Raw genomic sequence first — 16931 nt, 5'->3', positions numbered from 1 at the left:
CCTCCTCAAAGGGCCCACACCACTAGATTTTTTTTCTTATGGTTACTTTAGCCAGAAAGGTTTACTATAAGCCTATTAGGTCCCCTAAAAGATCATAATTTTCTTTTGCTCAGTAGTTATTTTAAAGTAAGCATTTCTGCAACATTTCTCCAAGAACAAACCAAGTAAAAGTGGTTGCATTCATGAAGCATTAAGTCTCAAGCAGTGCCCTACAGTTGTGCTATTTCTTCATTACCGTTCTTATTTAATTTGCTTGTGGTGCTTCCAACATATTTAAGAAACATTTACGATAGTGGCTTTTTTGTTTTACAAGTCTTTAATTAAAAAACTCAACAAAAATATATAATCAAGCATTTTACATAATGCATACATTCTTAATATCTGCAGGTAAGATAAATAACAGAAGGCAAAAGCAGATATACTAATTGTATTGCTTCTCTTTGGCAAGTCACCAATATTATCCCCTGCAGAAACACAGGATAAAATGTGTAAAAAATAAACAAAAAGCAAAAAAACCCACCACGGTCTTAAAATAATTGTCCCTTAGTACAAACAACAAAATATTTAGCAATAATGCAGTAGATGGAGTTTTCAAATTAACTAAAATTTATTATAATACTTTACTTATACCACAGGGGTTAAAGTTGCAAGCTGCTTTCCAAAATTCAGGCCCACAGCAGTAGTTAGGAAAAAAAAAAGAAGACGACACCCTTTTCTCCTGGTGTATCCCGGCTATTTTTCATTTAATAATGTCACATTCAAATTCTACCTCTCAGATGCCACTCCTAAGGAAAACAAAATCCTTCCCTAGACAAAAGCTGTTTTACTTGAAGGTCAGTTGTCTGACTACCTCCCAACCAAATACACATTTTGTTATGAGGCATTCAGCTTTCTTAAGTCAGTATTTACCATCTAACTCAATGTCCCAGAATAAAATTCCTTCCACTTTACAGCAAAGATACATATTGTGGCTCTACTGAAGCAATATATACATGTTGGAACTAAAAATTAGAAAAGCAAAAGGGTCCATTCAACACACAGCAGCTTATATCGAAATATATACATGTATGTATATGTTTTCACAGTTACATTTTAGAAAAAAATTTACATTTGATATGTTCAGAAATATTTCTCCTAAGGTCTATAAATAATATTTTAAAAGCTCAACTGATCAAAATGCAATACAAGAATGTATCAAATTAAATAAATCTCCTAAACCTTGAAGTCAGTAAAGCTTGAGGTTTGTGTAAAGTGTGTTGTCAGTCCCTGATACTAGGGAAGACAGCATCTTCTAAACACGGTAGGAGAGGAACTCTAAAACTTTGGAAGGAATCGGCAGCTCCTGGACTTCTTGGGTGGGCATCACTCTCCGGATTGACATGCGACATAAATGTTGAAGGCTAGGGACTTGCCTTGGAGTGGCCCAAAAGTACACACTTCCATCATGTGTCCTACACAGAAGTAAACAAATCACAAGCTCAGTCACACAAATCCATGTATTTCATCGTCCAAAAGCTCATACAACTACCACCGAGGCTGTGAATTAGAGCCACAAACTGCACATTAAAACCTAATTCAGGAGACCCGCCCAGTGATCTCCCTCTATGACAAATTAATAATATTATAAAGAGCCCTTATGGAAGATTTACTGACAATAAAATACAGGCTGCTTTGACTAAAAGCCACCTTAAATTGCCTCTTAAAAGAAAAGAGAAAAATTACTTACCCAGCAGCTAAAACACTGCCATCAGTAGAAAAGGCACAGCAAAGACCATTGCTCAAAGGTGCAACTTGCACTGGATAATCCTCATCAATTCTCCAGAACCTCACCATTCTGGAAAGGAAATAAACCGTCCAGTGATTATCTAGTAGGAAATTTAAGGTAAAAGCAACTTTTAAAATTCAGAAAGAAATGCCACCACTCTGGGCTGAGTCACAAAATATACACACAAACACACACACACACACACACACCACAAATCACTGCAGCAATGACTGGAACTTGCTTTATTAAAGATTTTATAGTTTATACCAATTGGTAATTTGGATTAATTCACACTAAGAGACTATAAAGCATGGCTGCCTTCACTTCCCAGTGTTCTGATCTGTAATATGCCCACAACCGGAAACTTTCTCCTTACTTCCTTACACTTAAAATATAATCGGTATCTGATCTGTTTGACTCTTTTCAAGAAGTTTATGAAACTTTTCACCTAGGTAGAGTGTGCCTAGGAATAGCAGACAACTGATAGTCAGAAACTAGCTGAACAAACAGGAAAACAATGGCTGCTGGCAAATAAAGAACTCTCCCCATACGTTTGCTAACATTCTAGAAAGATGGTAATGAGTCACTTTCTGAATGATGTGACCAAATTGCTTAATGCTATATCCATGCACATTGATAAAAGTATGAGAAAATGGAATGGCTACATCTAGTTTTTGCTTACCAATAAGCAGCAAATCTCACTCATGTGACATTTCATCTTTATAGTCTCAGTTTCAGTGGATACAAATGACTGTTTTAATCATTTATTTCACTTTGAAAATGTTCTTCTGTTTCAACCTTTATAAGATATTACTAAGAAAATCTGTCAGCTGAGCTAAAAAGCTAATTAAAAATGCACCCAGTTTGCCTGAACCAGTTAACAAACAAAGAACACAGGGAAAGGCACGCATTATCTTTAGTTTACATAAATACTGTGCAGGCCAATATTAAGACACATCAACATCTCCCAAGGTCTTGTCTAGAAAAAGGGCCATTAAAACCCAAACTGCAAAAAGGCCATATTTTTCATCCTTAAGAATGTTTTTTATTAAGTAGAAAAATGAAAGGAAATCTTTACAATAATAAATAGGTCAAGCTGTAATTCACACACTTACTTATCATCAGCAAGACTTGCAACATGCAGTCCGTCATGACTAAATGAGACAGATCGTACCCATCGGTCATTTGCTCCTCCAGCAAATATGGGAGTAGGTGGGGGAAACAGGTGCCTGAGGTCAAAGACATGATTTCAGTGGAAATGAGAGTCACTTCAAGAAACAAAACTACCCAGGTACAGAGTACATCAGTCTTTGGAATAATGTTTAAAGTGGCCTTAACAAACACAACTGAGAAGACTGAGCAGAGCTGGTCTATCCACTTTAAACGAAGCGATTAAACCTAATTACTAATCGCCGTCTTACAGAGTGGTTTAAGACTAAGTCCAACTTTAGTTTTAATTATGTTTCCCAACAGGAAACTCTAAATATAATTACCACCTCTACAGAGTCATGTACTGTTAAGTAACAATAACAAGATCTGTATCAAGAAAGTCAAATTTATTTGTAGAATTTAGATGCATTATTAAAGGGCCTAAATGATACCGAAATTTTAAATTATGACAGGGTGCAATTTTAGATTTCACATGTTAATGATTCTAATCATCCCCATGACTTCTTAAAAGCTACAGTGATAGTAGAGATGAATTACAGACTAAAATAATTCATGCTGTACCCACCCAAATTCCATCAGAATGTCTCCAGTGTGCGGATCCCAGATATAAACTCGAGTATCATAAGATGCCGTAGCCAGTAATGCTCCATCAGGAGAAAAGTCACAAGCTACAACATCATGGTGATGCCCTTCTAGTTTCCGTATCATGGTATATTTATCCATATTCCAAAGGAAAACCTGCAAAAAAGGCAAATGTTATAGCTTCATTCAGACATGCAGAGGACAAAATGGCACATCTTAAACTAAAACTGCTAAATTTAATTAAGATTACATTAAATTAAACATTATAAATTATGAATAATTATGAAAGAATATGCTCAGTGTCATAGTCAAAGATTAAAATCAGTTTTTAAGTTAATTAAACATGCAAATTCTATTTCAAATGTTTCTGTTAAATGTTAATTTAAAAATAAGCCTAAACACAAAAAAGGCAATGCAATTTAACCACAAAGTTATACTGACATTCATTTATTCCAAAAACTAATTAACTAAAATATACAGAAATAAATAGGGTTAAGTACTACAAACCCCCTTCTTTTTTTTTTTTCCAGAAACTACCAAATTTTTAAAAAATATACAGACAGAAAATATAAGGTTAACAAATTGTTACTCCATTGGCATCTCCCTTTGAGATAATCACTTGTTTACAATAGGCTTGGGTCACCAACGTGAGCCTAGGAAGAGAAACAGATACTGCAAGCAAAGAGAATTTTTCACAGCCAAATGAAATTTCTTTGGCAAACAACAAGGATGTTAAACCACATTACAAAATGAAAATGCTAATTTACGAAAATAATACAATTAACAACATTTCTGTGAATCAAGATTTGCCAATCTTATTTTTCCCAAACCAACCACAATCATTAGTCATTTTAAGTATAAAACATTTAAATTACTTTAGTACAAGTTTATACATAGTTTTAGATTCTAAAGATCAGTAGTTATACTGTGCAGAATAGCTCTAAACAGGATTCTAATGTTTACTTCAATCTGTTATATTAAACATGAGCTTGGAGGTTTATTACAATCCTAATAAGACAAACTCTCCTCCTATTGGAGTAAAGCAATCCTTTTTGCTACGTTTTTCTGCACAGACACAATATATTATTTCCAAAGAAAAATAAATACAAATTTTACATTGGATCAAAGACTTAAGGTATCTCTAGTATCTCAAAGAATTCCAAAAAATAGCACAGAGAAACCATTTGAAAGCCAACTACATTACATTAAATTGGTTTCACATGTTAGACTCCCAATTCCACCAGACTGGAAGATCAATTACATCGGAGGAGTCAGTTGGTTTCACTGTGGGGAAAATTATTTTTAAAAAGAAAAAAAGAAAGAAAGAAAAGCAGAAAGTGGACATCGACCAGCACCTGTGTACGTACAGTACACCTTGCAGCCGAATGCAAGGTTACTTCATCCTATGGTAAAGGTCGCCCCCAGCCCGGTAGCCAGAGATGCCACTCTTTCTGCCCAGCTAACACCATTGTGCGCCTGTGTGCGAGTGGTGCCAGCATAACCTCAATCACACCAATATTGCTGCCACCACCTGTGACAGGGAAAGCAAGAAGCATATGGAAAACACACAGCCTAAAATAGCAATGTCAACATCTAGCTTTGCTCTTCTTATGATTTTTAAAGAACTGAATATTTTTTTCTAAACTGCCAACATTTTCAACTATCATTTTAACACACTTCTTGGCTAAATAAAATGCATTTTAACCAGCCTCCCACCCCCCATTAATTCAAAGTGTATTGTGATCATCACATGTATTTGGACTTCAACCATTTTCATAAATACCTGAAGCTAATAAGATCTCTTTAACTATACTAACTCAGAGCTGGTAGACACTAACTAAAGGAGGGTCCATCAATAAGCATAACCCTCTTAAGAGTCACTTTATACTTAATCTGTCTACAGGTATGCTATGCAAGACAGATCATATCAAATTTAGATGAAATTCACTCCAGGACATACATGACTGTTATTTTTATTCTTATTAGATTTTTAAGTTACTTTTTTTCAGTTAAATGTCCAGGACCAGCTGGGACTTAAAACTTTAAACAGCAAACTGGACCAAAAAAAAAAAAGAACAGAGAAGAAAATAATTAGCAAGGGAATGTCTTAACATTTGGACTAAATCTCTTCTATAGCACATAAACTCTCCTAGATCTGAGAAAAAATAAAATTGACATACCCCTCATTTCATGAATATCATCTCTAACTAAAACAATCAAATTTCTCACTTTACAATCAATAACTATACTTATTTAATTTCCCTCATGCAAATTCTCCCCCATCATGAAATAACACATTTAAGATATTTAAGACACCGAGCACAGACTTAATAGGTTGCTTAGATTTAAAATGATTATGCACAATTATAATCCAATTCACAGTAAGTATACAAGAACTTTGACACATACTGCTTTACTGGCTCCCACTGAACACAGCATAGAAGAGTCAGGAGAGAATGCACAGCTGTACACCCAGTTCTGATGGCCCCTCAATACTTTCATCATGTTTCCTGAACAAAAGGAAAATACCTGGGTTAACCCTAGAATCTACTTCAAATAAGCAGCATTTCAAAAATGGCAGAATCACAGAATCACAAACTTCTACAGAGGCAGTGATTAATGTATTACAGGGGTTGGCAATATACAACAGTTTCTTATTTTTGTACCTAAGTTTTACTGGAACATGCCCATTGTTGTGACAGTAGAGTGGAGTAACTACTGCAGAGACAGCATGGTCCACAAGCCTAAAATATTCACCATCTGGCCCTTTAAGAAAAGGTCAGCTGACTGACAACTGAAAGTATGTTGAGAGAGCAAGTTCCATATGATATGCGAAAGAAAATAAAATTTAATTTTCAAATGTTTTAACTATTGGGATCCCTTCACCCCTCAATAACTGAGCAATCAGAGAATTGATAAATGCAGAAGAGGTGCCACATAATTTGGTAATAGTATTAGTGTATTATTCTATAAGGCAATGGTTATTACCCATAAGCTGCAACAAGTCTCCAAATCTGAGGGGTTTGTTTTCTACTACATTCAATTTAAGCTACATTTCCCCAAACAAGCCTGTCAACTTCTAGCTTGAGGCTGGTAGAGCACTAGCAGATCTTAATTAAATATATGGTTTCAGTTAAAACTGTAAACTCTTTCATCAGAGGCTAAGAAGGGGGAAGAGATGCTCACCTCAGGTCTTCTCAAACAAGGTAGACTCTCCAAAACTTTGTAAAAGGATCACAATTATCAATGTTTCCGAAAAAGCTAAACCTTGACACTGATATTCCTTTTACTATATTGGAGGGCAAATCTCTCACTTTTTATAATTCTTACTTAAACTATCCAACTTATTATTATTAGTATTTACATCCTATAAATTCTGGTGTATAAATCATGTTTGAATTTACATTTTATTAATTACTAAGTTATATCTTTTGTTAGGTCAAGATCTACTTAAATTTTCACTAGGCAAATGAAGGAAGTTAATAATCCTCCCCAATATAAAGGAAATAAAACACAGACCAGTTCAAATAAAACCCTAAGATTGATCCAGATTTTGTCCTCAAATAGTTGGTACAGATCTGTGTAGTTAGTTTCTGAGTAACATCAGATTGTTTACTTAGAGTAACTGCTGGCTCCTATTCTGGGTCACATTTATGGTTTTGTTTGATCTGTACAGGGAAAGGGACCAAAGGACTAAGCAGAGGAAAGGAAACTTTGATCATGTCACTTTTAATGTCAAATGCCCCAAGTGTTCGTAATACCTTTCAGTAGTAATATCCAGAAACTAATTCTTTTCCACAGCCTAGAAAGAAAGACATACCATCATCTTTCAGGTCCCACACTCTCAGAGTTTTGTCTCTTGAAGCTGACACCAGGATCAAGCTCCCATCTGGAGCAAAAGTTAAATCTCTGACCACTTCAGTATGATCTACCAAGTTAAGGAGGAGTTTTCCTAAATGCAATGGAAGGTGGGAAAGAGACAATGTTAATAATTTTAATCAGCTTCCATATTAAAAAAATAGGGTTGAGATCACCATTAAAAAAAAAAAAAGAATAGAAATATCTGTGTACCTCCTTAGTTTACCAAGTGTAAAATGACTTATTTACTAGTGCCTTTACTATTATCTTTAAAGATTCAGTATTTACATTGTTACAAAATAGATTATTTCCAAGATACCAAAGCCTAAATTAGAAAAATTAAAAGGGAATTCCTAAAATGTGAACAAACTCCTGGATCAAGTCAATTTAATATCAAGAAAATCTACACCATTTAAAAATCTTTGTATAGTATGATTTTAAAATACAAAATCAAAATTTTCCTTTTCTTTTACTTGGCTTAGACTACGAATGGACTGTCAAACTCCCCCAAAGATACATGTTATTCTATAACAGCCTAAATTTTTAAACATAATCTCGATGAAAAAAAGGTACTTTATTCATCTAATATTATAGAGTTTTGTTCTTCTATGAAAAGCAATGTGCTTACTTTAAATGTTTTCCCAGAATTCAATCAAATTTACTGACTCATTATCCCCACTCAGTGTTAGTATCACTTGCTGTATTCTAATGTACATAGTTTTAATGCTCATTTTAAAAAATCCTTTAAATTTTGGAGTACATACTATCAGCCAGAAACTTTTAGGTAGTGAACAACACATTTACTTTTTAAAAATTTATTTTATTTTACTTTATTTTGCCTGTGCTGCATGGCTTGCGGGATCTTAGTTTCTGACCGGGGATCGAACCCATGTGCCCTGCAGTCCTAACCACTGGGTCGCCAGTGAATTCCCACAACACATTTACATTTAATTGCCCAAAGAATTTAACTTCTCAACCTATCTGGTTAAACTTTAGATAAAATGTCATTAAAACTTTCCAGAGGTTAGATAATGATTGTTGAAAACCAGATTTACCTTGAAAGCCTCTAAGCTATCAATCATTGAAAAAGTATATAAGAAAACACCTTGCAATTTGAGTCATAAACTAAATTACCAGTTTATAAGTGATAATTAACTAAACATTCCTTAGACGTGCCCTTCCTACTATAATATTCTCTGAAGAGTGATTAAGCAATATGAACTCTATTTTCCTAAATTAAAACTATGAGCTGAAGATGCTATTTAGGCCAAATATAAAGATACATTCATAGCATCAATTCTTGCTTCTCTGTGAGTTAAAATCCTCAAATTATGTATTCTTCCAGTGCCTATGAGCTATGCTTGCATCATGAGATAATCAGGTTTGCTTTCAAAACTATGACTCCATACCTGTATATACATCCCATATTTTGATACGCCCATTGTTTAACCCTGTGGCAAGGAGTAGCTGATCTTGTCCAAATCTGAATCGATGCCATTCTATGTTTACACAGCGACTCTGTTTTTCTGGAACTGAAGATCCAAAAGCAAGACTCCAGACTATATCGCCACAGTCTATAATATGTTCACGAGGCTTATTTTTTTGACCACCATCACTGTTTTGTCTTGACAATCTTAAACTGCTTGAATTGGTGATATTCTTGGTGCCATGCAAGAGACTGGGTAGAAAAAAAGGTCAGATTGAAATCTAGTTATTATTTACTCTGGACTCATGTGAATACTAAATAATGATAAGTGTTTGTTAAAACAACTTCAGTATTATTATAGTGATACTGAATAACAACAGAATCCTTATAGATGGGAAGAGGAAAAGTTGCTACAAGCTACATGGGCATGACCAAATAAATTCAGACTAAAAGAAATCCTCAGTGTATGAGAAAAAGTTCAACAATAAAGCAATTTATAATTTATTCATTTCAAATTTGTTTTAATATATCCTTATTGATATAGAAATCCTATCTCAACCAGGATTCCTTTAATTAACCCAAAAGTATAAACAAGCAAAAAACAAAAACAAAAAATTCTGAGAACATTAAGATATTGTGAAGCTGACACCAGAAAACTACCTTAAACCCCATAATAATAAGTAGTTTCCCATACGTTCTAGACCTAATCTAATATGTAATAAGGACATTAATGACGAAAACCATAAAGGTGAACTAAACACAAAAAGGAGGGAAAGATTAAACTTAGTAGATACATTTTAGAAATTGCACTACCAAGGCACAATTAACCTGCCTTTTGATATTTGGAAAAGAAAAATTTAAAAACACCAAAGTATCTGAGAAAGTATTCTATAATATATAAGGCCAGACAATTCTTCCCACAAATTTTCCAACAAATATATTCAGCTTATGAGTAAAATTCATTTACAACAGTCTCCAAAGGAAAAAACTTAAATATCAAAATAATCTTATTATTCCACACAGAGAAAAAAATAGAATCTAGAAACAGATAGATACAAAATACAAAAAAGAAAACAGTCTTACAAGTTCTTAAGGCACTGGGACCACGGAACAAGCTTTACTGCACGATGTCCTTGTGACCAAGCAAAGTATGAACCATCTGGAGCAAAAGCAACAGTCCAATTTTCACGACCACATTTCTTGTCAAAAGGAGCCGCAGGAGCTAAAAGTTCACCTATAGTACGTGATCTCACTAAAAGAAAAATAAAAAATATAGGATATCATATATAACCAACAATGAATTTGAGACAGCATCCATGTTACTTTGGGATCCACTCAGCTCCGCTGAGTTTTTCCTTTTTCTATGTAGACAAGGTACAATGAGTTCTGCATTCTACCCTTTGAGGGGAGATGTGTGGTGTGAAGACCCTGTAATGAGAATAAGCATCTTTAAGTTTTGATAAAGTGATCCTCCTAAAATTTCCCAAATCAAGAGCTTTTTAAGAAAGTTTCAAAACAAAAAAAAAACTGGTCAAATAACAATAATGTAATGATCAATCAGGGCTAGCAACTACTGAAGTCCTGACTTTTGCACTGCCTTACGTTTTCCTCAAATTACTAACATTTAAAATGCAAGAAACTGAAGTTGCTCTGCAGGAAAAGTATCTTCCAAAAAGTTTGTAGCTTTCAAAAACCATGAACCACTATAAAATAAAGTTTTATATCACTATTCAAAGGAAGCACTATAGGGACTTCCCTGGTGGCACAGTGGTTAAGAATCCAACTGCCAATGGGGGGGACAGGGGTTCGATCCCTGGTCCGGGAAGATTCCCACATGCAGCGGAGTAACTAAGCCCGTGCGCCACAACTACCAAGCCTGTGCTCTAGAGCCCGTGTACCACACTGCTGAGGCCTGCGTGCCTAGAGCCTGTGCTCCGCAACAGGAGAGGCCATCGCAATTAGAAGCCTGCGCACTGCACCGAAGAGTAGCCCCCGCTGGCCGCAACTAGAGAAAGCCTGTGAGCAGCAACCAAGACCCAACACAGACAAAGATAAATTAAATTAAAAAAAAAAAAGCACTATAAAATGGTCTAGTCAAAACATGAAGTCAAACATGAATATTCTTATCTTTTTCAAGTCACAAAAACCACAAAATCCTCAGAAGTAGAAGGAACTTAAAGGTTACTTAGTCCAGCCTCCCCAACCAGTGCTTTAAAATGCACTGTATTTGGGACTTCCCTGGCGGTCCAGTGGTTAAGACTCTGGGGTTCAACTGCAGGGGGCACGGGTTCAATTCCCGGTAGGGGAACTAACATCCCGCACGCTGCTCGGTGCCAACAAATAAATAAAATGCATTGTTATTTGTGATTCTCGAATAGTGGTCCTCAAGCGTCTTCCTAATGGGCCACAAACTGACCCAAAAACGGAAGTAATTCTTTTGGTTTTTAAGGACAAAAAAAAAAAAGAACAAGTTCATATATTCTAAATTTAGTTACCAGAACTTAAATTTAGCATTCATAACTAAAACTGGCATATTTGGGACTTCCCTGGTGATGCAGTGGTTAAGAATCCGCCTGCCAATGCAGGGGACACAGGTTCGAGCCCTGGTCTGGGAAGATCCCACATGCCATGGAGCAACTAAGCCCACGAGCCACAACTACTGAGCCCGCGCGCCTAGAGCCTGCCCGTGCTCCGCAACAACAGAGGCCACCGCAATGAGAAGCCCGCGCACTGCAACGAAGAGTAGCAGCCACAAATAAATAAATATACTTTTAAAATAAAATAAAATAAAACTGGCATATTAAGAGTGTACAGAGAATTTTTCTTCTGCCTTTAACAAGAAGGATAATCAACAAGTTCCTATTGTACACGTGCACATGCAAATGCGGCTGCTATTTCCTCAATTCTGGAAAAAGATCTTTTTCTTTTTTGGCTGCATTGGGTCTTTGTTGCTGCGCACAGGCTTTCTCTAGTTGCGGTGAGCGGGGGCTACTCTGCGATGCGGTGTGCACGCTTCTCCTTGCGGTGGCTTCTCTTGCAGAACACAGGCTCTAGGCGCGCGCGCTTCAGTAGTTGTGGCTCGCGGGCCCTAGAGCGCAGCCTTGGTAGTTGTGGCTCACAGCCTTAGTTTCTCCGCGGCATGTGGGATCTTCCAGGACCAGGGCTCGAACCCCTGTCCCCTGCATTGGCAGGCGGATTCTTAACCACTGCACCACCAGGGAAAGGCTCTTAATCAGTCTATCACCACTGCTCTTGCGTCTGTCTTGATTTCAAATTTTGCTACTCTTCCTTTTTAGTTATAAGTCACCTTCGGTTTAGTTTCCCTATTATCTATTTTGTGATCTGTTGCGTGTTCAACTCTATGGTCTATTTTTATGTTTTGGGCTTAAAGTTTCCAACAACTAAACTTCAATATATTCTACGTACTGCAGTTCAAATGAGAACCACATATACTCCGATTGCAAGAGCAAATATATATATATATACAAACCCCAACAATGTATTCATTCAGTGACACTTCCAGTCTCCACGTGTGCTCCACCAACAGGGAGTGTAGCACCTGGCATGTGACAGGGGCTCAGAAAATATTTATTGAACAAATATGAAAGCATGTGTATAAGTTCCCATTCTTAAGCGATTTAAATATTTCCTCGGGATTTCCCTGGTGGCGCAGTGGATAAGACTCTGTGCTCCCAATGCAGGGGACCTGCGTTCGATCCTTGGTCAGGGAACTAGATCCCACACGTATGCTGCAACTAAGAGTTCGCATACCACTACTAAGGAGCTGGCAAGCCACAACTAAGGAGACTGCCTGCTGCAACTAAGACCCGGTGCAATCAAATAAATAAAACAAAAATAAATATTTAAAACAATAATTAATAAACAAATAAATATTATTTCCTTGCCCAATTCTTTGATACATTAACAATGAGATTATGGTTTAAAAAGTAAAACAAAGCAAAACTGAAATCTGTTTTCCTATGATATTCATAAATATAAACATGCACCTATTTTGGCACAGCTGAAATTATTGGAAAATTTCCTTTTGATGACTCAAAATCTTCCTCCGTGACACTCCACCCACTCAGTACTGGGTCTGATCTAAAAGAATAAGCCTGATCCTGCTCTCACATGACATTCATATATTGAAGACGGCCATGACATCAGCAACTAAATCTGTTCACCAGGATAAAATCTGGTGAGTTTTCAATTACACGGTTTCAAGTCCATTCTCCACCTACACTTTCATACTTTTCTGGATAAACTCCAGTTAGTAATGGCCCTCAAAAAAGTGGAACTTTTTCAACCAAACACAATACTTCAAGTGTGGTTTAATCAAAGCAGAACCCCCCACCTACCCCTGCCCCACTTGTATCACATGACTTTAATACAAAATTCACAAACCGGTGACACTCTTATGCCTGTAGAATGATTTTTTTAAATATACAAATGAGGGAGTTCCCTGGTGCCCTAGTGGTTAGGATTCTGGGCTTTCACTACCGAGGGCCCGGGTTCAATCCCTGGTTGGGGAACTAGGATCCCACAAGCTGCACGGTGCGGCCAAAAAAAACAAAACCAAAACCAAAACACTCACACACAAATGATTTTTGAAAGGGCTGGCTGCTCCATGTCCCCTATATTCCTCCAAGCCCACAGTCTTTCATTTATGTGCCTGGTCCCTGAATTTGCAACCCCTGCCTAAATCTTTTTTTTTTTTTTAAACATAGGTTTCTATAACCACATCTATCTTTTAAAATCCACAAATTTTAGGAGAAAAAGAAAATCAAAGTTCACAAATGAGGGAAGCAAGTTTTAAAATTCAACTAAAAAATGCAAGCACTATCTTAAAAAGAGAAAGCCCCTGATTAAACTAGATGAGTATACTTATATAACTTCCATCTCAAAAAACAGAGGACTGGCCCTTGCATTCAACTTCAAACGCATCTGGTAAATTAGACTAAAACTCATTCCTCCTTTAGCAAGCATAAGCAAGACTAACTTTCCTACAGAAGACTCATTTTTTAAAATCTGTATTTTAGGATCACTCTGTATTTTTCTTCTTTCACCTTGACCACAATCACAAAACTCCTCTTGTGTAAAGGGTGGTAATAAATTAACTAAAGAATTGGTTCAGATAACAAAGACCATGAAATAATAAGCTAATCTACTCTTGAATATATATATATTTTTCAAGAAATAGGGCCACCGTAAAAAAATACTGCCAAATAAATACAAACAAGTACTGAATTAATAATTACCTTGTGTTTCTTTGCTTGTTAACAGGCATATAAAATGATCACTGCATTTTAATCAAATAATTTAAACACTCATTTAAATACTTACTGGTATACTATTATAAACTAGCACGAGGTTTATAATGAAGAAAAAATTTTAATTAAATCTTTATATACTACCTGCAACTGTTGAATGTAAGTATCCTAAGATACTATAATTTAATGACCTTGTATAAGGGAAAAGCTGCCTGCCATGGGAACTTGGCCATTGGATACAACACCACATTATTAATATCCGCACAGTAGTAACACATCATCTGAGTCACTGCTCAACCAAGCAAACCACATTCAGTTCCTTCTTCACATTCCTCCCTGCAATTTCATAACTAGAAAGAGAAGATCTGTGGCAGAACCTTGTGAAAGAGGGCAGTAGCTCTAGGCAGTAACTCCCTGTCACAGAGACTTCTTCAATCATTCATGGAATCTTGCCTCCTCTTTCAGTACTTACTTGAGAAACCAAACAGCTATAATTAATACCCAAGAAAAAATGTTAGTCCTTACTGATAGATACAAAGCAACGCAGAGGTATTAGTGTTTAACTTTGTATTCAAATGATATTTAAAAAAAAGAAACAAAAACCTGGGTTTTAAAAAAAAAAAAACTTACAAAAGGCCAAAGTTCTTTTAAACATAGCAACTTTATACTATATAGTAACTTTATATAGTTATATAGTAACTTTATATTATATCCAGGAAATAACACTGAGACAAATATGCAAAAAAATATTTTTTTTAATTCAAAAAGCTATTTAGTGCATGGTTCTACCTTATGCAGGTATGCTAAGAACCTCCATCCATCCCTTAGAAGAGAGGATTGGAAAGTTTTCAAAATGATTCATCAACATGAAATAAAATACAGATAAATGAAAGGCAGATCACTCACCTGCAATACTGCTGTGAGTAGGAAAAAAAAATAGCACTGAATTGAGAATAAGAACTTTTGAGTTCTATGTTCCACAGTTAAAATAAAAATTGGACATGAATTTTCTCTGTATGTTTAAAATAGTCATTAAAACCAGAGTTAAAGTGCCTTCCTAACCTGCCATTCAACCTTATCTCTAAGAGAACAAAAGTCCAGAACTCTAACACAGCTGTCTCTAGGTATAAAAATTCACCCACAAACAGGATACAGGGCCTTTTGGATACTTCAGCTTCTCCCTTTCTCTAGAAAACCTCCTCCAAGGATTCAATAAAGGCACACGTTTAGTTGAAGAACAAGAAAATGCAAAGGCTCTCTGCTCAGTAGCTACCTCCAATTTTCATTTAATTAACACACAGTATTGGGCTCTGGGGAGCGATGAGGAGATGCTAAATCTATTTTATTTTTTTAAATAAAAACTGTCTATCTATCTACCTATCTATATTTTTTTGTCCATGCCGCGCGGCTTGCGGGACCTTAGGTTCCCCGACCAGGGATCCCGCAGTGAAAGCGCCCAGTCCTCACCACTGCACCGCCAGGGAAGTCCCCAAAACTGTATGTATTTAAATAAGGTGTATAACATCACTTGACAAGTTCAGGGTTTACAAGCATAGCAATCAATGCACAGCACCCGCACCTCGCCCCAAAGCTGTTCCAGTTATATTACCTTGAGAGAGGATTTAAATAATGTGAGGTGCTTTCTACTGAGTCAGTGGGTGGGTCCTGACGCAGGACCTTCGACATCTGTTGGCCTGTCTTCTGCTTGGCAGGGCTGGCCACTAAGCCAGTTTCCAGACAGCCTTTTCAGGAGTCTGCTCTTCCGTAGATCAGCTTTTCTCCGGTCACTCCACCCAACCACCCTGCTCCTCCCTGCTCCTCTGAGTGTGAGAGATAACCGAGTCCTCCCCAGAGCCGCTGCCTTTCTTAACGCCATGCCACTTTTTAAAATACTGCTTTTTCCAGGCTGATGGCATTCTTCGGCTGCATTTCTCCTTATAATTGTTGGTATACACGAAGACCCATCCTTTCATAACAGCTCAGGTCACACAAGTTTACTTTTCCCCACTGGAAACTTTTTTAAGAGTCCTGGAGACTTGCCCAGCCCTCCCCTGCCCCCTCGACGCCCCAGCCCCTTAGCCAGAAGAAATCCAGAAGAATGGCCGGCCCTGCGCGGACCTCCGATGAGAAAACTGTGGGGTGGGGGGGTGGTCCCCGGGGAAGCGTGTCCATCTCCGGCCACACAATCATTGCAACCCTCGCCACTCGGCGCCCAGGTTCTCTTTGCCTCTAATATCCGCGCACCGCCTCCCTCCGTGCCAGGCGCACAGCAGGCGCCGCATCAATGCAGACCCCATTTACCCTCGGCGACACCCACGCGCAGGGCCGCTTCCTTTCTCTTCGCTCCAGGGCTTGGCCCCGGCTCACTGTTCTTCCTCACACTCAGAGACGCTTCCTCCCGAACCTCTGCCTCTCCGCAGCCCCCGCGCGCTCACCAGCAACCCTCACCCATCGTCCCATTCCTCACCGATCTCTTTCTCGTTGACCCTCGGGGGAAAGCTGGCCATCTATGGGGCACCGTCTGATTCCGGGGGCGCGATGCGGACGCAACGACAGAGAAGGGAACGGCGAGAGCCGAGGGGCGTGACGCGGGCTGGGTCCCTCCCGGTCCCGGGGACGGAGGGGAGGGGCGGGGCGGTCGCGGCGGCTTCTGCCGACTGCCCCGGGAAAGCTCCGGGAGGCCTCGGACCAAACTACGGAGTCAAACACAGACAAAAGATGCTGTTCCCTTCCTCACGCCTACGGACCAAGACGCTCCCCTCCACACAACCGACTGCAAACGAGACACTGGAGACAAAATGGCGCGTGCCACGGGGGATAGCAGGGCAGCGGGGGCGGGGCCTCGTGACGTCACAGGGTG

General features: G+C 37.9%; 1 protein-coding gene across 1 annotated transcript; it reads right to left on the bottom strand.

Annotated features, from left to right (window-relative positions):
• Positions 1 to 293: 293 nt before the first annotated feature.
• On the bottom strand, positions 294 to 16877 carry WSB1 (WD repeat and SOCS box containing 1). The gene is made up of 9 exons (XM_030862085.3): positions 16539 to 16877; positions 9885 to 10053; positions 8785 to 9053; positions 7338 to 7469; positions 5927 to 6027; positions 3501 to 3673; positions 2881 to 2994; positions 1727 to 1834; positions 294 to 1451 (listed from the first exon to the last, which is right to left on the bottom strand). The coding sequence occupies exons 1-9, from the start codon at positions 16576 to 16578 to the stop codon at positions 1292 to 1294; spliced, it is 1266 nt and encodes a 421-aa protein (XP_030717945.1). The 5' UTR covers positions 16579 to 16877; the 3' UTR covers positions 294 to 1291.
• Positions 16878 to 16931: the final 54 nt, after the last annotated feature.

This window comes from Globicephala melas, chromosome 20, assembly GCF_963455315.2.
Source record: "Globicephala melas chromosome 20, mGloMel1.2, whole genome shotgun sequence".
NCBI lineage: Eukaryota > Metazoa > Chordata > Mammalia > Artiodactyla > Delphinidae > Globicephala > Globicephala melas.
The sequence above is the reverse complement of the archived record's forward strand: the minus strand, read 5'-3'. Positions and strand labels throughout refer to the sequence as shown.